Consider the following 25,676-nt stretch of genomic DNA (forward strand, 5'->3'; position numbering starts at 1 on the left):
TCTCATGATGACTGTTTTTACAGTACCAACCACCTACTTAATCTGCTAATCCTGAAACTTGCCCTCACTCCTCTCACTTGCCAAAAGCTGTAATTGTTCTGTTCCTCAGAGCCAGCATTCCCATCAGTGCCACTTCTGTGACATCTCACCTGCTGAGAGCGTGGGGCTGTGGGACAGAGCTGGGCAGCAAAATCAGCAGTGCTGGGGCAATGCATGTGTTACAGAGTCATTCTTTCCTGTGTGCATGAAGGGTGGCAAGGCTCCAAGACCACCTCTGCCACGATTTCCAACACTGGAATTAGAAATAATCAAGTTCTGCATGGGATCAGTTCCACCTGCACCCATGGACTGCCAATGTGTGATGTTAAGGCCTGCCCTGCTTTTATCTTAACTCAAGGTGTGAGTCCTTGTTTCCTCTGCTCCTTTGCTTTCTTTGATGTTTCAGTGCTCTGAATCCCAGCTGGCCCAGTGCAAGTGATCCCTGGCCTCAGGGTGGATTCTTCAGTGGGTATTTTTGCCTGTTTGGGGGAAATTGAGCACTGTGAGTCACAGCAGAGTTCCCGAAATAAGAAGGAGAGAGAAGATTTTCTGGCTCCTGGGGTTCCACTCCAGACAGAGTGGAGACTGTCTGAGGCAGCCTTGCAAAATTCCAGCGCCTTGGTAGCAGTTGCACTGCCTACCTTATTCACACTTAATGAGACACAGAGGCTAAGAAGGGATGAGTATGTGTTTGGAAATTATCTCTGCTTCCCATCTAGACCTCGGGGAAAACTTGTGCCTTAAAAACCTTTTGTCTCTGAATTTTTGAAAAATTAGCATTAAAGATCCTCTCCAAACAGGAAACACCTTCTCTACTGGCACCAGAATTCCTTTTCCCCTCAAGGCTGGCTAAAGCTCTTATTTTTCCTCTTCTAGTGAGCGTCACAGTGGGTGAAGCTGGACACTTTTCCATTACTTCAAAATTTCAAGTGGCTCTACAGCTCTGTGCCATGGAATAAATGTCTGTTATACAAAACATTTTGACATAAGTAGTTATCAAGTGTTTTAATTTAGGAATTAGGAATATATCTTCTAGGAGAGAGATGGAACTGGATTACTCAGAGGTACTTAATGCTCTATTTTTTTGTCTGTTGACATAACAGAATCATTAACATTTTAAAAAAGGAAGACTTACAAATATGTAAATGCAGATGTAATCGTACCGTGTAGGTGAAGAAAAAGTCTTTTCTAAAGACGTGGAAAATGAATCTTTGCCTTTTTTTGTACGTACAAATAGATGTCTATATATTCTGCTTATCTGAGATCCCACCATGTTCTGTATTTGTCTTGGATTTGTGATTTCTGCAAGTTCAACAGAGAACTTTAGATAATGGAAAATAATTTTCATTGCATTGAATTTTCATAAGCTACTGATAAAGATACGGAAAAATGTTTTTCAAACCAAGATTTGAAATTTCCAACAGAAAGGTAGACTCTACAAAACTCCTGTTTTAGCATTTCATGGTTTCTTTGGAAAATTTTCCTTTGAAACTTTGTCACTACAAATCAAGCCACCACTACTTGTTATGCACCAACTGGACATAAAACACTGTTGATCACATGCCTCCTAAGTACTCTGGAATAACTTTTAGGTTTTAGAAGGCGGTAAAGATTTCTTTCCTCCATCACCCTTTTGTACAGTGGGGTGGGAATAAAATAGTCCTCTTGGACAGAGAGTGATCTTTGAAAAACTGCCCTTTGAGTAGTGATTCCATCTCTTATATGCTCATTTTATGGTGATTTCAACTAAGCATTGTTGCACTTGTTTCCTCATAAGAATGTCTCATGGGACATTATTAAAAGTCTTAATTATAACAAACCATAGTCCACTATTGTTTCTTTGTTCCTGACTCAACCTAGACCACAAACTTGATTGATCTACCAGGAAGAGATCAATTCTATCAGTGTCAGCTGTTCTGAACAGCTTAGCAGCTGCCTGCTGATTTTTCAATTGTTTTCTTTAACATTTTTTCAGTGTTATTCTGGTATTTTTCTAGGAGCTCACGTGGAAGACCCAGCTTCTAATTACCTTGATCTTCCTTTCCTAGACACAGAAAGGCAATATTTGCTTTTTGCCAGCCCTCTGACACCTTTTCCCATACTCCCAAAGGTAATTACTGGGGTTTGGATCCTTAAACAGTAGCTTGATTGCCTGTAACTAATATAAAGAGTCTTCACTCCAGTCTTTCCTTCTCTGACCTGTTCTCTTTTCCTGGTGCATAACACTTTTGCAGTGAGTATCTATCAACTTTTCTCTGTATAAAAGAAATGCCATTTGACATGTCCTCTGTCCATTGCTGTCCTTTAAATAGCAGACCCCACTGGGGTTTGTTGTTTTTACTCCTAATATGTTTACATAGCATTTTCTTATCCTCTCTATCTCATAGTGGCCTGCTAAGGAAACCCTCCAACTAGAAAATCAGTTGCTATTAGCTAATCCTTGTTAGCCACCTCTGTTTGTAAGGGAAAAGAGGTGATCTGGAGTATTCCCATTCACTTGTAGAAAAAGCTTGTAAAAAGCTGGGCTTTCACTTGTGGGAATGAAAGCCTGGAGTGTATAAGAAAAATAAGTGTTCAGCATCTCTAAAAATTTGCCTAAAGTTTAGAGTCTCCTATTTTTCTGGCAGAGAGGAATTGTATTAATTTTAAGGAACTATGTCTGTGCCCATGTAGTGTAAGAGGAGAGTGGACAACTTCCCAGCTCTGTACAGCACCAGAAAGGAGGCTCTCATGTTCCCAAATCAAGTGGCAAAAGAGGAAAAAAGCATGAATGTGAAATAACTGTGGGAAGAGAACAAACCAGTAACATGGAAACCAGCTAAGGGGCAGGCTGCATGGCATTGCTAGCTTGATTATCTACAGCTCAACCTAAGTAACTGCATCACAGGTATTTTTCCTGAAATACGTATATAACTAAGGCCATATTTCCAATATGAGCTTTAGCTTGGAGGAATCCCAGTCTTCCTGAGCAATAGGGTTGAAATTTTAAGTGCTTTTGACTTAATAAAGAGGTTCTAACTTCTGTTGTGCTTTGGAAAATGCTTTTCAGGCTTTTTTTTTTCTCTTTGAAAATTTTGCATGTGTCCATCTTCCATGATATTACAAGGAAATAAAAATGTAATCAGTGAATGGCAGAATTCCCTGGGAAAAACCAAAAAGAGCCCCCTCTCAGTGTATAAGGGAATACTGCCAACAAAAAGAGTCAGTCTTTTTTTAGTCTGGAATTTTTACAAGCATAATGCTTTTAGGCTTTGGTGTTTTGTTATTTTTTGGGGAGGGTTCTTTATCTGCTGCAGACAGGAGGTCTCAGACAGCCCACGTGAAGGAAGACTATTGTAAATTCTGAAATATTCTCTTCCTTCCTCCGGAGATTCCACTGACAAAGCAATTCTGCTAAAGTTTTCCCGCTTGGCTTCAGAGCTTCTGCCATGACAAGGATGAGCAGTTACCAGTAGGAAGCTCATTAAATGATTTGGAAAAGGGAATATCCAGGAAAAAAAGTGTAGGGTTTTCTGGCTCCTGGGAGGGTAAAAACTGTTCTGGAGTTGCCTGTAATTTTTTTTTCTATAATATCTATAATTATAACAGCTGATCAATGTTTTAGAAAATAAAAAAAGCTTGCCCTATCAAGACTCATTAACATTAGTCTGTGTAACAATAATGTTTACAGGACCCCTGGGAAATTATGCCCTGCTGCACAAGGTACTGTACAGGTGCTTTAAAAGCACCAGCTTCTGTCTGTTTTCTTCAGGTGGTAAACCTTCCTAATAGAGAAGGGTTGGCAAACTGGGAGTGTTTTCATTCCCAATTTACAGCAGAGGCTAAAGATGTAGCAGTCCTGACCTGATGCTGCCTGGAAACCTCTGGAAGTCTGATTCTTCTAAGCAAAGCTGGCCCAGGCCAGCCAAGAGCTAACCTCAGCTTTCCAGAGTTTCCTGATGGTCAGTTTGTGTTTCTAGCTTTGCTGGTTCACACCTGCTAGGAAGTGTTCCTCTCCCTACAAATATGCAGTATGGTGGTTTTAATCCTCACACTCTTCAGTAACTAACTTTGACTTGCTTTCTAGATCTTTTTTTTTTTTTGCAATTTCCATATTTTGTTAATAACTGAGGCTGTTTTAGAATATACTCTTTATTCTATGCTCTTTTTTGAGGTGGATTCCTTTGATGGGCAGAGATCTATTAAGATGTGGCTAGATGACAAACTTTTTTTAGTGAAAAAATTGGGAATTGGTCCCAATTGAGATGTTAGCTTGGAAGCCAGGAGTCACTGCTGGTTTTTTTGTAAGACAAGGCTGAGACTCCAAAATAAGAGCTCCAACATGCACTGTATAAACTATAACTATGCTTTACAGATATGAAGTGGGTGCTACCCTGTGCCCTCCTATAGCTGACAACCCTTGTTGAGTCCTTTGCGTGTTGAGCCTCATTAAACCTCATCCGTAATGGTGAAGCTTTATGCAGTAGTGTAATTAATCAGTGTATAGACAATAAATGTGCATGAATTCAGTGTGTTGTCTTGTCCACCTGAAATATTACGTGCACCTGTTCAGGAATTGTAACTCTATTGAGATCAGGATATTGGAGCATATAGTCCAAGTGAAATCCATATTCCAAGCTTGACTGCTACAAGTGACTGATGAACCTGTGTTGTGAGCAGGACTGTAGAAGAGGATTAGCAATCCTGGGACTGGCAAACCTTCCCACAGATGAGAGCTCTGCACACTGTGCTGTCCACAGGGAAGGGCTTGTCCAGTGCTGCAGTTCATCTTTTACTCAAACTTAGTTAACCAGCTTTGAGTGTTGGTGCCTTTCCTACTGAGATACCTGAAGAACTGGCACCTCCTTGGTGCAAAACACTGTGCCAGGTGAAAGACTGGAATCTGCTTATTCATGCAGCCAACTCGAGCTGTCTTCTTCCTCCTTGATATCCTGGAATTGTGTGCTTCTGTCAGTAAGAGCATGTAAAGTGTGGCACTTGGCAGTTTGTCAGCACAGTGTGTCTTTCCTGGAGGGTTGATTTGTCAGGAGAAAAGACATCCGTTTTAATGTGAGGGGAGGGCCAGATCCTGGGATTTTCCGAGATATTTTTTTCCAAACGTCTTTCCTGTCTCGTGCAGGAGTGGCTAGTCGAGGGAATAAAAGGCAGGGGATTACAGAGTCAAGGCACTTGGAGCTGAACTTGATCTTCAAGTCCGAGTTCATCAGCTTAACCACGGAAAGGAGCCACTGAGAAATATTGCGGAGGAACTTCTGCCACGGGGACTCTGCAGCTGCGACCTGTGAGTAGAAATGCACTGTGCTGTTCTGTTTAACTGCTCAGCTAAAAGAGAGCTGGACAGCTGCAATTCTGTGTTCTTTAAAGCTGTTCACTTTTAAAAGATATCTGGATACGAAGAACTGTTTTAAAATGAATGATTTCCAAAAAAATTGAAAGTTTATGTAAGTTTTTAGAATAATTGTTTCAAAGCATGTAGAAAAAAATTGCATAGGCAGTATTTTATATTGAATTGTAACAGGTCAGTGTTTGTTCTTTACAAATGTGTTTCTTTGGTCTCTCAGAGCCATCTGCTTTAGAAGATAAAGAAGAGAAAACACTCAAACATGGTTTGCTTGTGGTTCCTATCTCTTCTTACTTATGGTAAGTGTGTATTGCTCCATGTAGAAAAGTATTTGGATGGTAATATTAATGTGACTGTTCTGTTTGAGCTCAGCATTAAAAGAACTTTTGAACCTGCCCTAACTAACCTGAGCCTGGGTTCACACAGAAGCACCTCTAGCTGCAATGGCACATTTCCCTGCTTGCCTGTCAAATCCATACTTGGCTCCTCTAGCCTGCTGTGAAGTCCCAAAGCTTTCTGTGGCCAGACATAGTTTCACAGGCTGAAGTCCCTGTACTTGGATCTGACAAGCCTGGTTTGAAAATTGCCAGTTGATTATTTATAAAATAATTGCCATTGATTTTTATGCAGTTTCAGATATTGACAAGGTTGCAATATTTATAGAGATTTATTTATCCTTTTCTAGAGAGAGAGGAGGGGAAAAGTCAGACACCAACTTTTGGATATTTTTTTCATTTTAGGACTTACAGTGCTGCAGGGGGTGAATGGTTGGACATACCATTATTCAGACAGAAACATGACCTACAGGGAAGCAGAGGAGTGGTGCAAAAAGAGATATACTAACATGGTTGCCATTCAGAATAAGGAGGAAATCAACTATCTCAATAACTTCTTACCCTATAATCCGGGTTACTACTGGATTGGAATCAGAAAAATTAATGATGTGTGGACCTGGGTTGGAACTAACAAAGAACTGACAGAAGAAGCGAGAAACTGGGCTTCAGGTGAGCCAAATGGCAAAGGGAACAACGAGGACTGCGTGGAAATCTACATCAAAAGAGGGAAGGATGATGGCAAATGGAATGATGAACAGTGTGAGAAAAGGAAGGTCGCCTTGTGCTACACAGGTATGGAGTGATTAAGGTCATTCTAGTGTGTCCCTGTGGAGGTGAGATGGTGGGTGGGATGAGTTGTTTAGTCTTACATATTAGCTACCTGACCCTGTAAGCACTTGTACACTTATGCTTGCTTTCAGGGTAGAGGTTGTCCTTGTTCTAAGACTTAGATTTATTGTTCCTTTTGCATTTTAAATATTGCTAATATCTACCTGAGAACAAGTGGTCTTGGGAGTTTCCAACCAGTAGAATCCTTTCACTGTGAACTAGTCTGTCAAAAGTGTGGATTTCAGAATCCTTTCTGTGAAATTACAGAAAAAATTAAAATTAAAGAAAATCTTAAGTACCAAACCCTATGATTTTGTTTTGCTATACAAAGGGCTTGCTTAGTGTCAGAAAGATAAACAAATTGCTAGCCACGTTTCCTTAGTGGCCATCGTTGATTCCTTTATAATTTACTGTATTATTTTTTTCAGCTTCTTGCAACCCATCTCTCTGCAGTGGCCGTGGAGAATGTATAGAGACTATTAACAGTCACACCTGCCACTGTAACCCTGGGTTCTATGGCCCTGAATGCGAGTTTGGTAAGATTATTTCATCCTGCTTTTTGAGCAGCCCATGCTGGCTGGTGTTCATTTTGGCTTGTTGGTTTAGCTGCTCATACCCCTGACTGTGTACCTTCTTGTGCTTCTCTGAAGTTGAGAGTTGTGATCCACTAAGGAAACCTGAGCACGGGAGCCTCGAGTGCAACCATCCATTGGGGAACTTCAGCTACAACTCATCCTGCACAGTTCAGTGTGAGGAAGGCTATGAACTGACTGCACTGGAATCTGTACACTGCACCTCCTCTGGGCTCTGGTCTGCCCCCCTTGCAGCATGCAAAGGTGAGCTTTCTGCATTATACACAGTTCTGTAAACTTGTTTCTCTGTCAGTACATAAAAATTGAACTCTCGCCAATTCCTTTGGAACTAATTACATGGTGTGGGTGCTATTTTGTTTCACTACACGGGTCTCTGTTCCTGAAGGGATGAAATGGGCAGGATGAATGTTTTGACCCTGGCCAAAAACATCTTTCCCTGCTTGTAGGGAAAGATTTTTCCACCTCTTGGGTGGGAACAGGGAATGGAAATGACCAACCTGTGAGACTGCTCATAACAGGCTAGTTACACCTGACTGTAGGAATTATTTTTTGAGGTTCTTGGCTTAGAATAAGCTACAGTGTGAAGCAAATAAAAGCATCAAACATCACCCCACAGGAATCAAAATCAAGTTGCTGTTATGAGCTGTGAATGAATTTACAGTCTTGCCTTAAGATTCAGTTTTCCATTTTGAGATATTGCCCCTCCTGTCTGTTTTCTGAAATGGCAGCATAGTAAATCTCCTTTCTAAAGCTGCTCCCGTTTAGTGGGTATGTTGATAAGTTTCAGAAAATAAAAAAATTTGATTTGTTACAAGCTAAGCTCTGTGCTATCTCTTGTGCTTTTCAGCTGTGACCTGTCCTGCCTTGGAAATGCCTGCCCATGGTGCTGTGAACTGCTCCCATCCCTCTCTGGAGCTCACCTGGGGTACCATCTGCGAGTTCACCTGTGAGGAAGGCTTTACCCTGACAGGACCAGCCACACTGCAGTGTGGGTCTTCTGGAGCCTGGGACAGGCAGCAGCCATCCTGTGCAGGTACCTTTCCCTACCCCTGCTCACCTGAGCACTCAGGGCTGTCAGCTTTGGCATGTGGTTTTCCTGAGGCCTCTGTGCTGATTTCTGTTGATGTCCTTGTGTTGCAGCTGTGAGGTGTGAGGCTGTAAGCTGGTCAGAAGAAGGCTCTGTGACCTGTGATCCTGCAGATCTCACCTATGGCTCACGCTGTGAGTTCCACTGCAATGAGGGCTACGTTGTGGATGGCCCATCCAGCACTGAGTGCACGGCACAGGGACAGTGGTCAGAGCCAGTGCCAAGATGCAAAGGTGAGACTTACTGGGTTGGAAACCATCAAATAAGGCTTAGAGTAGATCAAGGAATCTGAAGAGACCTCCTCATTCAATGTAGTAGAGCACTTTTCATAAGCAGATCTCAAGGTGAGGTCATTTCACCTCTTGTATTAATGAGGAAACAGCAGTGCAGGGAGACAAACAACACTTGGGGACAGTGTCCCCAATACATAGAATAACAGGCTTTTGGAGTGGAGTGTTCTGGCAGGAGCTCTTTATTCCCTAAACCCCAAGTGGGAGCCAGTGTCCATTTGTGCAGTCCACTGTGGAGTATAATCTGGAGCCATTCCCAGGATAGCTTGTGTGCATGTCTGGGGGATCTGGCTGCACTGTGTAAGATGCTGAAATCACTGTTTCTGAGACACCACTAGGTCTGAAGGGAGGTGCTGTGGCTCTGTAGGGGACAGCTTCAAGCAGGGCATGTTCTTTTGTCAGCTCACAGGAGAGAGTTTATCTTGACCTACTCCAAACTAAACTCTGTGCTGTCTCTTGTTCTCTTCAGCTGTGACCTGTCCTGCCTTGGAAATGCCTGCCCATGGTGCTTTGAACTGCTCCCATCCCTCTCTGGAGCTCACCTGGGGTACCATCTGCGAGTTCACCTGTGAGGAAGGCTTTACCCTGACAGGACCAGCCACACTGCAGTGTGGGTCTTCTGGGGCCTGGGACAGGCAGCAGCCATCCTGTGCAGGTACCTTTCCCTACCCCTGCTCACCTGAGCACTCAGGGCTGTCAGCTTTGGCATGTGGTTTTCCTGAGGCCTCTGTGCTGATTTCTGTTGATGTCCTTGTGTTGCAGCTGTGAGGTGTGAGGCTGTAAGCTGGCCAGAAGAAGGCTCTGTGACCTGTGCTCCTGCAGATCTCACCTATGGCTCACGCTGTGAGTTCCACTGCAATGAGGGCTACGTTGTGGATGGCCCATCCAGCACTGAGTGCACGGCACAGGGACAGTGGTCAGAGCCAGTGCCAAGATGCAAAGGTGAGACTTACTGGGTTGGCAAATGGCAGTTTGGTGGTCACTGGGGAACACATTGAAATCCATATTCCTTTGGAGTCCTGGCTCCAGACTAAGTTATGCTCCCATGTTTTCAGCTGTGAGTTGCCCTGCCTTAGAAATACCTGCTCACAGTTGTGAGCTGCTCCCATCCCAACCTCAAAAGAATTTGAAAATAAAGTGTACATCTGCCAGTGCAAACAGTAGTGCCAAAGGCAGGAAATTCTTTAATGACTCTTAACCATTTCTTTCTGTGTTTCAGTTGTACAGTGTGAACCACTGAGCTCTCCTGAGAAAGGCTCTATGGATTGCTCACATGGTGCTGGGATGTTCACATACAACACCTCCTGCCACTTCAGCTGTCTTGAGGGATGGAATCTCAATGGCTCTCATGTTCTGGAGTGCAGTCACTCAGGAGTCTGGAGTGCCAGCCTGCCCACATGTGAAGGTATTTTACCCGTGACTAACCACAGAGAGGTGGCACTGGGTTTCTAGTAAGATGAGGTGGGGAGGGGTGGTGGTGGTAATACCAACCAGTGAGCTAGAACATCTAGTGAAGTCCATGAATTGAAGAAAATAGAGAAGGGGAAAAATACTAAAAGATCTTGATGAAAAGTGTTGATTTCTTATCCAAAACCCAAAAGCTGCAACCTGATTTCAGGTTGTTTTGTTTGTTTTTTCATTAAAATATTTCTCATGTTGAGCTTTTTTCATATGAATAAAGACAAAGGCTTTTCTAGAGAAATGGAACCTTGTGGGAAACTCTGCATTCATCTGTTTTTCTGTGGAAAAGTTTATAGGTTTTTTAATTTAGTGTGATAGTTTCTTGGATGAACTCCTCAGCCAAAAGACCTCACAGAGCTTTTCTGTCAGGCTGCAGGTTCAAAGGACAGGAGGCTCAGCCTTGCCTTCTCATTCAAGGAAGTAAGAGCTCTGTCACTGTCCTCAGTGAGAACACCCTGAGCCTGCCTGAAATGCCTGAGGTCCTAAAACCTCAACTCCACTTATATTTGCTTGAGCAGAATTTAGATCCTTGAATAATTTCATTATCTCAACAGTACTGCCATCGAAGAGGAAGATGGCACACAGGGAGTTAAAATATGAACTGAAACATGAAAAATAAAATGAGCACAAATTGCCATGTGAAGCTGGAGGTTAGACAGACCCTGGTGTAGGAGCTTGTTGCCTTGCCATTGCTTTGCAAATGGGTGGGTTAATTTTTAGTATGCAGCTTTTTACCTTGTGTACAGGATATGTCCTGTCTCGTCAAGAGAAAACTTAAGGGTTACAAGCTGCAATTCTGATTCCTCTTGAAGAGCACAAGAAAAGGGAAGAAGTAGTAGAGAGGGCTTCAAAAACCACACAGGCCTCTTGATCTCACTGAAACCTTTTCATCCTTTCAGCTCCTGAGCTCGTCAGCTACGTCTCTGTGGGCATAGCAGCCACATCTGCCTCCCTGCTGTCCACGGCATCGTTCCTCCTTTGGCTTGCAAAACGCTTCCGGAGAAAAGGTGAGCAGTTGATCCGGGGCCACTGGTTTTATTTACCCTCCTGTAAAGTTTTCAGTGGAGAAAAAGGAATCCAGAAACCAAAAACTCCAAAGCCCTATACCTTGCTTTTTGAAAAAGTGTTAATTCCCGTACTTTGACAAGTTCCAAATTTATTTTCAAAGACCCGGCACGTGCCGTGCCTGGCTTTTGGATGAACATCTGAAAAAGTGAAAAAATAGTAGAAAACAAATGTGTAGAAAACAAGAATTAGAGGAAAAAAGCAGCACTTTATTTATTGGTAACTGCTTCCAGGGAAAGTGAATGAGAATTTGAGATGGGGCTAATGACACATTAATAACTGCCTGTGAGATTTATTGATAGATAATGACGTTTTTTGAGATATTCAGAATTTTTTAATAGAAGAAAATGTTTGCATGAGGGGGCTTTTGTCTTGAAATCTAATACCTTTTCTTATTCTTCTTGCAGCAAAGAAATTTATTCCCTTCAGGTAAGTTGTGTCTCAAAAAGCTACATGAAAAACAGTGCCATCCCTTTGCTAAAATCCATTTGATATAAATCTGTTGTCATTAAAGTACTTTTCATTCTGTATTTTACAGTAACCAGCATGAAACAGCCACTGAAGGTATTTTCCAAAGTGCTGGCCAGAATGTCTAGCTCAGGTGTTTCAGGTAAGTGCATGAGAAGGCTGCACTCCCAAATTCTCTTCCTTTTTATCACACAAGCAATCAGAGCTGCTAATTGCTTTACCATTGCTAAAACAGCAATATGTGCTTTGGGGTACCTAATGTGCATCTTGGCATTGCATGGAAATTCCTAACAAGACTGATGGATTTATTGCATCAGAAATAGTTATTCAGCTCCTTAAGGATGATTGTGCTTGGGGTTCTGTCCAGCTGCATATAGTATTAGTAACATTTTTGTGCAGTTTTGCTACCTGCTGCATACAAAATTCCTCTGAAATGAGAGCAAATACAAATCTATGCCAATTTTCTGATTTATGGAGGAATTTTATTCTCTCTGCAGGAATGGAAGCCACCTTTGTCTCAGATTTCTGGAAAATGAAGCTGCATGCAAATCAGCAGCTGTCCAGATGTTTTTACCTCTTGCAATACAAAAGACCTTGTGTATTTGCTCAGAAATTTTGAGCTCAAGCTGTCGGGTATTTCCACTGAAGACAAGCAGAGAGTAAAACTCTGGCCTTCTGGCAAAATACAGTCTACATTCAGTCATGTAGTTATGATAACTGGGAGCTTGCCATGTCCTGTCCAGATGGTGAGCAAAGAATGTGCTGCTGCCTAAAGAGGAGGCTGGTTCCTCCTCTGCTCCACTCAAAGGTACCGAGGTGAAGTGAAGACATGCATTATTTCACATCACTTACTACACTGCTGGAGGTGTCTTCTCTGGAGTCATGTGGGTTATGCTGGCAGAAACAGAATAATCAGTATGAAAAAGTATTCATTGAATGGCTTTGAAACCATTGATCCTGGTTTTTGGAAGTCAGTTTAAGAGGATGTCCCAGTCAATAAATGTACCTGTGCAGATATTGGCAATTATTTGGGTTTCTGCTGCATATCCCAAAAAACTTAGAGACTTTAAACCCACTGGTTTGGTTTTTTTGCTTTTTCTAATAATAGCACTAGGAACCATAGTGCTTATACAAGGTACTCTGATTTCTGAAGGCAGCAGGTAGATCTGAAATTATCTCATCCCTGTGGGATTATGCACTGTAATACATGTATATACATATGTATTTAATTTTTAACTTTTACTGAGGATGTTTCTGTGCTGTTAACTGTAATGTAAAATACTTGTTCTTGAGTAGGTCTGTGGCCATTGATCTTGGCCCAAGTAATTTTAAAATAAATTGGAAATGTTTGTATGGATTTCATGCCTGCGTACTATTTGCAAATAAAATGGGAGCCTGAGATTTGTATGTCTAGAAAGTCTTTCTTAAATTATGTTTAAGTTATGATTATAAATTAAAAATCTCTGATTTAATCTGATATGTATTGTCCTGTTTGTAACATTATTTAATAAAATATTTTCAACGTAATGTTCCCTTTTTGGAAACGTGCATCATTTAAATGATTTGGGTCAGCCCTGTGACTATGGCTTCAACTGCAGAATGTGAGGGCTGGGAGAAGACTGGCTAAACGTGGGGCTGTCCCTAATGGAGTTTTCCATGTTTCCGTAGCAGTCAAGGACAGAGCAGCCAGCAGATGGAGCTGAGTGCTTGGAACTAGCACAGCCAGAGCTGGATCCCAAACCAGCATCCTCAGTCCTGAAAGGAAGAAGGCTCAGCAGTGTGTCCCATGAAGCTGTTGTCTGCACCAGCAGTGAGCTCTGAGAGGCGTATTCAGGAGGCAGAGGAGAGCAGAAGGAGAAGCAAGTAGGTGATGTTGTATAGGTAACAGTACAACCCCTCAGCCCATGCAGGTTTTTGCAGCCCTTTCTGCTGGGAAGTTGGCTGAGTGTGGGGGTTGTGGGCTGAGAGGTGAAAGCACAGCTCTGGGGATTAGTGTGACCTGCACTCCCACCCTGGCTGGGGCTGTAGCCAAAGACTCTGCCATGAGCTATTGCTGAGTAGGTATCAATGATGGCCATACACTGCTGTGTGAGGTAGCCAAGGAAGCTGCACTGTGGCTCTCTGTAGCTGCTGCCAGGAGCCAACCCTTGATGACAAGCCATGAGGTGCATTCCTGCCCTAGGCAAGGCTCAAGAGAAGCCATTGGGCCTGTGAACAAGGGACTCAAGGGACTCGTTGAGAGGTGCTGCACCACAGTGGACAGGGCCCATTGCTGCTTATCTCAAACCGATTATGGAACTGAGAGTGGCTGTCAGCACCTCCCCTGCCTTGACAAGGTGGGGCCCGACCCTGTGAGCAGATGTAGGGCAGTAATCCTCAGGTTCCCTGAGGGGACGCAGAGATTAGCCCGGAACGCCCTGCTCTGAATCCCTGCAGGAGCTGTTTTGAGAGCTAAACCACCACATGGATCCCCCAACCTGTCCTTGTTGTTGTCCTCTATATGCATTGATTGCATGTAGCATCCTCTGGAGAGAGCTGTTTAGGCCAGCATGGCTCCCACAGTGATGCCCAAAGCAGTCCAGCTTCTCCTTTCCTGACCAGAGTTGGTGCTTCTAGCAGTTTTCCCTGGGATTTACAGGGCCTTCATTGCCAGAAAAGAGACCATAAAATTACCCCCTCTCTTTCTCCAAGCCTTCATCCCTTGTGACTTCCAGAGGCAACATGAGTGAGACCACAACTGGGTGGGATTAGTCCTCTACTTCTCCCATATATCCCCTAGGCCAGACAAAGACTCTGAAAGAGGTCTCCTTCCTTGCAGTGACTTTCAGGTTACATCTATCCTCAGCCTGTGCCTGTCCAGAATGCTTGATTCTTTATACCCTCCTGGCACAGTTTTTCCTGCTTCAGGATATGATTTACCAGTTAGGATGGCCTGGTATGTCCAGGAGCTTCAGGAAGTCATTATATTGGAGTGGATGCATCTCTGTTGCAGTGCCTGGGAACACAGCTCTTGTTTGCTCTCTGCATAGTTCCCGTGCTGGCAACAATGGCCCTGGGAATGCTGGCTGCCAGGCGGTCCTTTAGTCACTCCATTGTGTCACTCCTCTGTGTGGTGCAGTGCTGAGCGACCACCAATGGGCCACAGGGTCTTTGCTGGAGGGACTTCCCTTATTTCATGTTGTTCCACTTCCCTTAAATTCCTCATCTCTCCCTGGGCCCACAGCACTGTTCAGAATGGGATCCGTGCTCTGCCTGGCATCTTATTTTGGAGCGGATGTGTGCTTGTGCTGTGACCTATGGAAGCTGTGAAGGTGACATTAACTGGGAGGCACGCATGTCCTTTCACAGCTCTGTGTGTTTGCTGCTTGGCAGCAAAGGGATGGTTTTTGTGTTATAACTTAACACATTCCTGATGAACTGAGCTACACAGGGTGGCTTTAGCTTTTTGCTTCTGCAGTGTGACAGAAGGGGAGTTAGAAACTTAGAAATTTTGCTAAAAGTCTTTCAGACAGGTAGCTTTTGACTTGAGGTGGATGTTTCTGTGGGCTTTGGTGATATAAGACCTGCACAGATTGAGTTTGTCCCTTCTGTTTTCATAAGCAATTAGCCGTCAAACAAACAGTCACTCACCAGGGCCTGGCTGAAGCTGCCTTCCAAAACTCCAGTTTTCAAGGATTGGACTGGACCCAGCATTTGGCCAGCACTTTGTCAAGAAGATAAGTCACTGCTCCAGGCCCCAGGGGCTGCCCATCCTTGCAGCTCCTTGCGTGCCTTGCTGGGGCCTGGCAGTGGGGACTCTGGAGCAGCAGGTCCCGCAGGAGTTGGTGTCGTGATCAAGTCACTAACCTGCTCGGCTCCTGCTCTGGGAGCTGTCAGAGGATATTAGGGCCAGGAGGCCAGACTGTGTCTGTGCAATGCAATGTGCTCAAGCCTCTGTGAGTCTGGTTTCTGTCCTGAGTCTTGCTCCTGTTTGGATTCCTCTGGTTTTTGCAGGGGGCTGGCTCCCTCCTCTTGGCTTGAGCATGCTACTCATGTGTGGCTGGTGGTGGGTGTTTGGGGAGGGGTCTTCAGTGCTTAGACTTAGAGGAGAAAATTGGTTTTGTGAGCTCTTGGTCAAGGACAGAAAAGTCCACAAGATCACTGTTCCCTGGGAGCCATAACTCACATCAAATGAGAAATATAGCCTGGGCTTGCCCATGGACAGGCAGACCAGGCTCCTGTTGGTATTGGGCAGCAGGAGCTGAGTGGAGGGCAGAAAAGCGGGTACCAGAGCCCAGCTTGTCACCACATTTGTACTATGGAGTTGTACTATGGAGTTCCCTAGCCTGGTTTATGGTCTCACTTCTGCACACCTGTAGGGAGAAACAATCCAAATTGCAGGTTAGATTTGACTAGTGGAGTCAAAACCTGCTGGATGGTTTTTGCAACTCACCTGGCTCTATTAAATCTCACCTAGAAGGGGGGCAGACTTGGCTAACACAGTTCAGCTGTGGCTCCACAGAAAGAAATCCACAGTCCAGAAAGTGTTTCTGCAGCCCATGATGGCTAATGCTTTTTCCAGCTCAGGAAACCTGCTGCCAAGAACAGGACAGTGTGCAAAAAGCACAAATACCTCCTCAGGCAGGCAGCAGATGCCCCCGGGCAGCTGCCAGCAGGTTTTCTACCTGCCTTCCTACTTCAGGAAAGGACATTCCCTGAAAAGCCCAACAGTTGCTTTGACTTTCAGCCTGGGCCAAGTGGGACCTTCATCAGCTTCTCGCCTCGCCAGCTGCCATGAAAGCAGCGATGGCAGGTGTGAAATTGCAGGTGACTTACTTGCTTCTGGCACTCCAGTGCTGTCATTTTTGGCTTTTGATGGTCTCTGAGTGGGCAGGACGAGGGAATTGCACTGAATTAGTGCCTTCTGGAGCAGGCCTTGGGTCACAGAGCACTTGGGTGAAAGGAAAGGGGTTAAAGGGGATATAGGAAACTGTTTGTTCAGGGCTTGTTCCATAAGATGATTTCTGGAAAAGGAAGGGCTGCAATCAGGCAGGATGTATTCACTTTGGGATCTTGGAAAATCAAGCTCAGCCTGGCCCAAACCAAGAGGGAAGTATAGCACAGCCCACAGAGCATGAAACAGTGATGTCCCCACTCTACCTCATCCTGAGTCAGTGCAAACGCTCCAGGATGTAAATGTAAAAATTATTTTTTAACACATGGTGCAATGCTGAGCTCACATGAACAACCAAGATATCCCACAGGGAAATGATACAGTTTGAGCAGAAAGACAGTAGGAATAGTTCTGAAAAGTCCTATGCTAAGATAGAGAGAAAGGGTCCTCTCTGTTCCTCACTGCATTTCCTCCTCCTCCCTTGCCCCCGTTGGTAAAAGGGTCCCAAGTTGGGCCCTGGGTGGAAAGCATGGGAGGCTGTTTGCCACAGGCTCTTTGCAGGCTGGAGTCTGATCTGGATGGACCTTGAAGGCATCAGAGGAAGGCTCTGCAGATGAGTTAGGAGCTGCTGGGTCATTGTCAGAGAAAGAAAATCTTTACTACTTCACAGCAAATCACATTTGACTGATGCAACCCCTGCAAACAACCAGGTGTGGCTGAGGCTCATTTATTCTGTTAAAGGCACTTGTGGAGAAAAACTCACCTGTGTTAGTAACCTGCTGCAGCTAAAGGCAGGGGATTTGGCTGGACCATTTGACAGAGATGCCATGGAGTCTTGCATGAGGGAGCAGATAGACAGCCCGTGTTCCCCACCGCTCTCCCTCCTTTCCTGCAGGGAAGAACATCTCCTCCTCTGTTTTGCAAGACCCTTCTTGCTTGCCACTTGTGCTTTTCTCTCTGACTTTTTTTGTGGGTACAGCAATTGGGGTAGGGGTGAAAGACCCTTGCCACAGGCCCTTGGAGGGAAGAGTGGCAGTTTGCATTGTGGGGGTGATTGGTAAAGCCATGGTGAATTTTGCATGCACTGCTCAGACACACAGAGTTTGCTCAGGCTGCTGGTTTATTTGCACTAAAGGCAGGCCAGCCATTCACCTGAATGCATTTGTCACTCTGCTCTTTTGAACTGGGACAGCTGAATATTACTGCTGAGGGCAGTACAGTTCAATCTGTTCCATTTCCCTTTCCCTCTATTAGCTCTTTCTTCGGGAATATTCAGCATCCTGTTTAATTTGCCATGCCTCTGGAAGGTTTTGCTTCTGTTATAAAACCCCAACTGACACACCAGGATGAGAGCATTGAGAATGTTAAAAAATCCATGCCTTTCCTACAACTGAGTTTAAAGTCTGCATTTTAATTACATACTGGACATAAAAAGTTTCTGGTAAAGTAACTTTAATTACTTATAAACAAGCATCTAAAGTCATATACGTGCTGAAAAGATGTCAGACACAGATCCCCATTTTCTCCAGACTGCAATTCATTCAGTTTGGATGCATTAAATTCAGCATTGGTTCCTTTAGGTGCTGACAAACGTGTTTCAAGTGCTGCCAGACAAAGCTAATAACACGCACATGCACCCACACACTCACAATGGATCAGCCAGTGCTTTTGGAACTTTTTCTTCCTGTTTCCTTGTACACACACAGGGCAGATTTTGGTTCTCAGCCCATTAAATGGTGAATTATGCCTCACAGCATCCTTCCCTGTTTCCTAAGTGGGAGAAAGTCTTGCGAGTCAGCCTTTTGGTCATAGTAATGGGTGATGGAGATTCCATGGGCTTTAAAAGAACTTTATTAGTGTTCCTGCATAAGCAGGAGAAATGGAGATGGCTGCACACAGCAGATACTCAGCTTCCATGTCAACATTGAAGTGTAACTCCAGAAAGTGATTCTGCCTCAGAGAAATGCACTGTGCAATTCATGCCTCTACCTTGTGTCTAAAAGCAAATCATAGAATTGTAGCATCTTTTAGGTTGGGAAAGACCCTTGTGGTCATTGAGTCCAACCATAAACCAAACACTGTCAAGTCCCACTAAACCATATCCCTAAGTGTCACGTCTACACATCTTGTAAATACCTCCAGGAATGGTGTCCAAATGATACTGGACTCTTTAGAGAACAGCTTTGGGACCTTCTTGAGGAGAACAGAGGAACTGTACCAGGGGAATGACATGTCCTATTCTTATAATTCTGACTGCTCTATCTGCTGCTGGATATGAGGCCAAGCAGGCCTTGCTCTGATCTGGGACAGATGTCCTTCTGTTCTCATGTCTGGAGTGGGAAAATCTAAGCCTTAGGGGTGCTGGGATGCTGTGGGAACAGGTGCAATAGGGGACCTAAAAAACAACAGATCAGAAAACATATGGGCCCACCCCAGCTCTTAATTAACCTAATTGCTGTAGCTTCCACAAGGGTCTGTGTGTTATCCTAGAGTGTTGTTTCCGGTGCAGGCAAGCCCCAGGCCCTGTGATAGAGAGCAGACACAGTAATGCTATCAGCAGCTCCTTCCTTTCCAGAAGGGGCCCAGCAGGACAGACCACCTTCATAAAATCCATCTGGTGGGCCCAGAGTGCAGGTCTTTCTGCCTAGATGTACAGCTCACCCCGCCAAAGAGGTGCAGTAGGCTTCTCTGGAGAGAGAGAGAGTGGGGGCAAGGAATAGGTTTGGAAAGCTAACAAGGGTTATTACAGCCCAGTGGTTTGGCTTATCTGACTGTCCTGTCAGAGGAGGTTACTGCTCATTGCTGCTCCAGGGGCAATGAGTCACTCAGACTGCACTGGTTGGCTGATAAAGTATCGAGCCAGCTCACCTGTGTGTTCAATGGCACAGGAAAACCACGGGATATTTTTAGAAAGGAATTGCGTTCCAACCGGTGCAAAGAGAACACGAACTGCTCCTTGGTTAAAGAGCACAACTGGGCTGTAGTCCTTTCTTCAGGGCTTCAGACCAAGAGAAGGGATAGTCAAGAATCTTTACTGACCTCTTTTGATGCTCAGACAACAGCAAGTTTTTTTCACTTCAGAGTCACTCTTCTTCACTGGAAGTATTTGGAGAACAAAGTCACTCCCGGTTTAGTTAAACATTTGTCTTTTCATGGCACTGAATTGTAAATAAAGCTGTTGTCCTAAAAATACTGCAGATAACTCAAAGTTTCCTGAGGTTCAAAGATGTCCTCTAACAACAATCCTTGTGCTGTGCTGCAAAGTGAAACGTGAAGTCGGTTGTCCAGATGTCTGGTACAGAGCAGCCCAGCCAGCCTGCTTTTTTTGCAAGGGAGCAGTTATTCCCACTGATGTGTTTCACTCCAGCAGAGCCTCGATCTCTCTGAAGCTCAGGGGCTGGAGATGTGAAGCACAGCAGAAGGAGCTGCCTTGAGAGGCACAGAGATGCCAGTGAGAGAGGAGGGAGTGTGCAGTGTCTGATGTGGGCACATCTTGTCTGGCCAGCCAAGCCAAATGTTTATCACCTTTGGATTCACCATCCTGCCCAGAAAGCAAAACAGACATGTAGTAGTGTTGGCAATCTCTGTAGGAACCTCCTGTCTGCCAGATTCTCTCTCCCTGCCCTCCCAGCAGGTGCCAGCTGGGTTTTTGCTTTCTTTCATCCTATGATCGTGTTTCATCAAAGCAAGCACAGTCAGGGGACGGAGAGCCCAAAGGCTTACTAAAATTAGGCCTGATCTTTGGTCCTGTTTGCAAGTCATTTCTAGGCACAGTGATGTCTGACATACAAACTGGCTAAAATCAGGGTTTGCAAGTCCTAAGTGCAGCTATGTTTGCATTATTGTTTGGAAAGTCCTTCAGAACAGCTGTGTGCCTGCTAAAACAGACCAGCAGCACACAGGCTCAGATCAAAGAGCCTCGGTGAAATAAATTTCAACAGACAAGCAGCCTACACTCTCCAAGTACCTGGGAAAGGAGGATCCTGGGAGAAGCACGGCAGCTGCAATTTTGACAGAATCCAACCACGATCACACAGTCCCCATGACTCAGTGCTGGAGTCACACATGTTCACTGTGGAGATCTCTGGGTCTTCTGCAAGAGCAAGGAATGAACAAGATGTTAAGTCCCAATTAAGTTAATGGGGCTTAAACAAATCTTTCCAGTTGAACATAGTGGTTTGTGTTTTAGTGGATCTGGATCCTGCTTAAGCTTCCCTTCCCCCTTTTTCCCATAGAGCTTCTTAAATTAAGGAGGAATTACGAACAGCAGTTCAAACCCCAAAGTGCAACCAGAATAGGTGTTTAGATCCTGTTCAAAATACCTTCAAAGAAACAGAGGTGAGGAGAGAAAGCAAAAAGTGTGGTTTGTGCCTGTTTTTACACTTAGCTCGTGGTAGTTTTCAAATGAAATGTGGATGCTGGGTCTCTGTTTTGGCTGATTGCCTAACATGCCATGGAAATCAGTGCCCGTTGGTAGCCCTGCCCTGGGCTAGAAGAGCATTCAGTCGGGGCTGGATCTGAAATAACAAATTATCCCAACTCTGGTCTGCGTTTTGGGCAACAAATTTGGTCCAGTTCAGGTCTTCATGAAGACCTGGATGGTCAGCAGCACTCTGTCAGGCCTGTGCTCACCTGCCTGCTGCAAAATGGCCTTCTAAATGGCATGAACCAAGGCGAAGCCAGTCTCACTTTGCAGCAGCCTGGGTACACCCATGATACTCCTCTGGTGCAAAGCTCTCTGTTTTCCTTTTCACTGCTACGGGGTGTCCCCATATCCTGCAGCCCCAGGACAGGGATGGAGCACTGGTTTAAGGACTTACTCAAGGGAGCTGAAGGGATGCAAGTTCAAAATAAATAAAAAGAATCGAATCTCCACTCTTCATTCACTTGTCCTGGAGATTGATGTCCCAGCAGCTCCCTCTGTGCTCCAGGGAGAGAAAGGGGAGATCCTTGTGTCAGCTATGGCTTGGGGTAAGGGGCAGCTTCTGAAATGGGCTGCTCCTAGACTGTTAGAGGCTTTACAGGGCACCTTAAACTTCTCCTGAAAACAAATGGGCAATCAGGCCTGATGAACACTCTTCCAGGAAGCTTTGCAAGGCGGGCTTTTGTTAAGACTCTGACTATAAAGGTCTACAGCCTCCCATTTGATGAACAGACAACAGCATTTTTTTCCCCTCCTAACAAGGTTTCCTTAGAAATGGATCCACTGCTGAATCCTGAGTGTGCCTGGCATATTCCGGGGGACATCTGGCGTAAATTCTTCATTATTAGATTACATTAGTTGCAGCAATAATCATTCACATGGGATTATTACATCCAAGCTTGTCTCATCGCCTTTATCCTTTCACACATTGTCTTTCCTGGTTCCCCTTCAAAGGGCTGTTGTGAGTCTGTGTCGGAGCAAGAAATTAACTTGTTAGTAATTTATGCATCATTTCCTCCAGCCACATGTATTTAGGGCAAGATCAATAAAATATAATAAGGAAGCGGGTGGCTATTGTCACCATGGGGCTGAAATAATTCCTTTGGTATCACTGTAAATCCTTCCCTCACATATGAAAACCTGCAGTGCTGTCCATCATTAGTTTATTTTGCTAGACTCTATCAACAGGGCATTTGATTCGGCTCTTTTATGTGCTTGGAGAGCTCATGTCCTGCTACTTCTGCTCGCAGCCACACAAAGTGCCTCAAGTGGAGGTTTAAGTTTTTGAGAGAGCAGTGTTTCACAGCCTTTCTTCTGGCTCCTGTTGTGTAATTAAAGCTGTGCCATGTCACACTGGAGATTCATTTCTGGAGTGGCTCCATGCTCTGACAGCTGCTGAGATATGTTAGGTCTGAGAAAGGGAAAGGGATAGGAAGAGGGATCCAAGCACCACAGCTCAGGGCACAGAAATCTTGCTGTTTGTGGGAACTGGGAAGACAAACCTGAGTGTGTCTGAAAGGTCACTGGCAGATTCCAGGGAGTCTGGAGTCCCTGAGTAGTCATCTGACTGCTGGGCAGCCCTTCCTGGGTAAAAATAAAAGAAAAGAAAAAAAAGGAGATTGGATCCATCTTACCCACAGCAGGGGCAATGCCTGTGGAGAGAAGAGACAGCAGACAGAGCACGCTGGATTTCTATGTCTCCTAAAGAGGATTCTCTTTGCTCACCTCCTGGCTTCAATCCAGACTACCCTGCAGGGTTTCAGCTGCATGAGAGCTTGAATTTGAGGAATTTGTTGCAGTTTCAGATTAAGAATTTTCTAAAAGTGCAAGCAAAATCAAACCAGCAATTTAGCAGCCTTGCTAGCTCTGCCTGTCTGGACTCCCCGTGGCTGCTTCTCCTGCAGGAAATGTCCCAGCAATTGGCACTGATGAGGAGGGGGCTGCATGTCCCACCTTGGCTTTGGCAATGCTCTGCCTGCTGATCTCAGCAGAGCAGAGGCTCCAATTCCTTAAAGTCTCTGGAAGGCGAAGTCTTGAGATCATTCTGCACTTTGGGACTTGCATGTTTTGTTGCTGTAAATGTGGAGAAATCTAGGAGAGGGAGATGGTTGAAACCTCCTGCTAGGTCTGACTCATCCCAGAGGAACAGTCCATGTGAGGTTGTTCTGGGCTGAGCAGCACACAGTGTACAGGATGGGGCAGCGGAGGCAGAGCAGTCCTGCCCTCCACAACCCCAGTGGTGTTGACACAGCCTGAAGGGGAGAGCAGAGGAGATGAGATCCTGAGATTATCAGTGCAGACGGGGGAGAGGAATGTTGTTTGCTTGTAGCTCTTCTCCATCAAGACTGGCAAAATCCAAACACGAGGGAGGATGCAGGCAGATGCCTATGCGTGGTTTGAGAATGTAACAGAGATAAGCAAGCCCAGGAACAAAGCCAGGGGCTTTAACTTCAGCACAAGAAAAACCGGTCACAGCACAGGCTGGTCTTCTGAAAGCCTTCTGGAGACAGGGGTCTGTCCAGGTCACCTGCAAGCAACCAGTGGCACTGCCTAGGAATGTGTACAAAACATTACTGCCTTCACACCTGCCCCCACCATCCTCAGACAGCTTCGGTGAGGCAAAAGCCAGTTATGCCTGGTCTCCACTGGAGTCCAGTGGTGCTGTGACCAACACTGCCACCCTCTCATCGGCAGAGTTTGTTGCCAGATAGAGTGGGTGCAGATGAGAGAGGAAAAAAAGACAACTGGCAGAGGGAAGCAGGAAAGCAGAACTGAGGCTGATGCTCAGACCGGTTGGCAGTTGTTTGCTTGGTTTTGTTCCTTTAGGAGCTGGGATTAGAAAAGAAATCATTTCCAGGAGACACCTTCTCAGCAGAGCCACTTCGGACTGACTCCTTTGCGCCGCAGGGCCTTCCCCAGGCAGCCCGTGCAGCCAGCCCTCCCCCCGGCATTGCAACATCTCCCGCTTTCCAAAGAGACAGGAGCAAACACAGGAAACCCCAGCCCGGTCAAGGTCTGGGAGGTAAATTTGTAACTTAGGACAGACTGTGAGGATGCTGCTCTGTAATATGTAAACACTCCTTTCTTTCTCCAAGAGCCCAGCGCCGCTGAGAGAGCTGATCCCAAACCTCCCTTCATGGTTGAGTCTGCTGAAGAGACGGGACGCAGGTTGGAAATGCAGCCGGGCACACAGGTTCCTTATTCCCTGGAGATGGGCTCCTTCCCTCACTTCTGTAAGTCCTTGTCCTGACCCTGTGCAAATCAGCTATGTGGGCTCAGTTCTGGGTTGGGAGGCTGTGCAGGACACCACTGAGAGCTGTGGGGTTTGCCCAGCCTCCTGGGCATGCTGCTCCTGTAGCCATCTGAACAGAGCCTTTATGGGACTTTAATTTGGCTGCAGGTCTTGGGAAGAAACTCGTAGCACTGAGTTGCACTCTCCGTTGAAGGAGTTTAGACATTGGGAAAATATAATTTAACAGGAGTGGTGGAGGTGTGATGGGACAGATGGGCTGGGGAAGGAGGTGGCAGCTCTGTCCCCAAAGATGTCTGGTCTGATTTGGGATAGGAAAATGGGTGAGATGAGCTTGTGTTCCTCTGTGTCTCTTCCAGACCTGTGAGTCTGTGCTTTCCTCCTGCAATAGAGGGAAAGAAAAATGTTCAAGGTGTGGAAGGGGATACGGTATTTACAGGTGAGGGCTGTGATGGCTTATGCTAAAGGAGTTTTGGGGATCAGCTCATACAGGTTAAAAAAGAACAGGTGGAAGCTACATGTAAAGCTAGTCAAGAATTTTCCATGAGGATAATACTTTTAACAAAGTGATGCTTCTCTAAAAAATGAAGCTCTTCCTGGAGAAATATTGATTTTGTCAAATATATTAAATATTTGTGTGTGTGTACACAGAGAGAGAGAATTCCACTGGGAAAAAGTCTTAATGGCCTAATTAATTTCAGATCCCTTTGAACCTGGTTTGGGTTTTGACCTGACTCAATGTGTTTCACTAACTCTGCTGCAGATGAGCTCTTTGCAATATACATGTAACAATATTCTGACCAAAAAGAATATTTACTTGCCTTTATATATTTCCAAGTCATATAAAATTTAAACCGGCAACTTCTCTTGCTGCTTTACTAGTAAATATGTCACATATCCATATCAATATTAAGTTTACTTAGCATCAGCAGGTACACTATTTGTCTGATTCCTGTATATGAGGTAAACCAGTTGTACAATGCTGGAATTGATCCGGTCAGATGCAAAGTAACCTTTGCATCAATTCTGAACTCTGGGAATCAAAGCTAACCTGTGCTGGGCAGATGTGCATGTAAGTAAAGGACAGAGAGAAAATTATGTTCTAGTCTCTGAGCTTTAAAAACTGTCATGAGAGCCAGGAAGGCATCCATCCCACCAGCCTACTCTCACCCCTCAGCATAAAGGGAGACTGCACAAGATCCCTGCTTGATGCTCAGCCCCAGTCTCAGTTTCAGGCTTAGTCCCCAGACCCTGTTATCTGGGAGTGATCCACAAAGGATTTGTCACCAGCTGCAGCCACCAGAGCCCAGAGTTGAAGTCTGGTGTGTGCTGCCAAAACCAGCTTGCAGGTACTCACAGGTTGGCCCCTTCTGCTCTGCATCTGTCAATAAAGCGAACATCCTTCCCATCCTGACTTTGCCCAGCTGACCTTTTTAAACACGGTTGCGGGTTCTGCCCGATCTTCCCTTTGACAGCTCTGAAGATTCATTCTGAGCGTTGCAGAGGCAGCTGGTTTAGGGGACAGATCAGCAACCTTTCACGAGTGCAGGGCTGGCCTGCCTCTCCCTTCCTCGAGGACCAGCTCACGCACACCTGAGAACACTCGTGGGGAGCTGGGAGATG

The 25,676-nt window shown here is 45.1% G+C and overlaps 2 protein-coding genes across 5 annotated transcripts in view; both read left to right on the forward strand.

Moving 5' to 3' along the window:
- Window positions 1-5,216: 5,216 nt before the first annotated feature.
- On the forward strand, window positions 5,217-13,278 carry SELE (selectin E). Of its 4 annotated transcripts, none has more exons than XM_051806305.1 (14): window positions 5,217-5,320; window positions 5,601-5,679; window positions 6,121-6,507; window positions 6,972-7,079; window positions 7,194-7,379; window positions 7,984-8,169; window positions 8,277-8,456; window positions 8,983-9,168; window positions 9,276-9,455; window positions 9,733-9,918; window positions 10,874-10,981; window positions 11,447-11,468; window positions 11,578-11,649; window positions 13,176-13,278. In XM_051806305.1, the coding sequence occupies exons 2-13, from the start codon at window positions 5,643-5,645 to the stop codon at window positions 11,633-11,635; spliced, it is 1,824 nt and encodes a 607-aa protein (XP_051662265.1). In that variant the 5' UTR covers window positions 5,217-5,320; window positions 5,601-5,642; the 3' UTR covers window positions 11,636-11,649; window positions 13,176-13,278. The 4 variants fall into 4 exon arrangements, with proteins under 4 accessions (XP_051662265.1, XP_051662261.1, XP_051662278.1 ...); XM_051806301.1 differs by lacking the exon at window positions 13,176-13,278 and adding an exon at window positions 12,005-12,118; XM_051806318.1 differs by lacking the exons at window positions 8,983-9,168; window positions 9,276-9,455; window positions 13,176-13,278 and adding an exon at window positions 12,005-12,118.
- Window positions 13,236-25,676, forward strand: part of RXRG (retinoid X receptor gamma) — a 46,453-nt gene continuing 34,012 nt past the window's right edge. The window contains exons 1-2 of the mRNA XM_051806595.1: window positions 13,236-13,370; window positions 23,899-24,036. Of these exons, the coding sequence (XP_051662555.1) occupies window positions 23,940-24,036 (97 nt within the window). The 5' untranslated portion in view covers window positions 13,236-13,370; window positions 23,899-23,939. The remainder of the gene's footprint in view (window positions 13,371-23,898; window positions 24,037-25,676) is intronic.

The sequence above is a fragment of the Manacus candei genome, unplaced genomic scaffold, assembly GCF_025592945.1.
Source record: "Manacus candei isolate 608988 ecotype Guabito, Panama unplaced genomic scaffold, ASM2559294v1 h1tg000005l, whole genome shotgun sequence".
In the NCBI taxonomy this organism is placed as follows: Eukaryota; Metazoa; Chordata; class Aves; order Passeriformes; family Pipridae; genus Manacus; species Manacus candei.

Coding starts and splice junctions, on each gene's coding strand:
- SELE (XM_051806305.1), top strand. CDS start 5,643: ATGGTTTGCTTGTGGTTCCTATCTCTTCTTACTTATG. Junction 7,380..7,983: donor CCCCCTTGCAGCATGCAAAG/GTGAGCTTTCTG, acceptor TGTGCTTTTCAG/CTGTGACCTGTCCTGCCTTG. Junction 9,919..10,873: donor CAGCCTGCCCACATGTGAAG/GTATTTTACCCG, acceptor TCATCCTTTCAG/CTCCTGAGCTCGTCAGCTAC.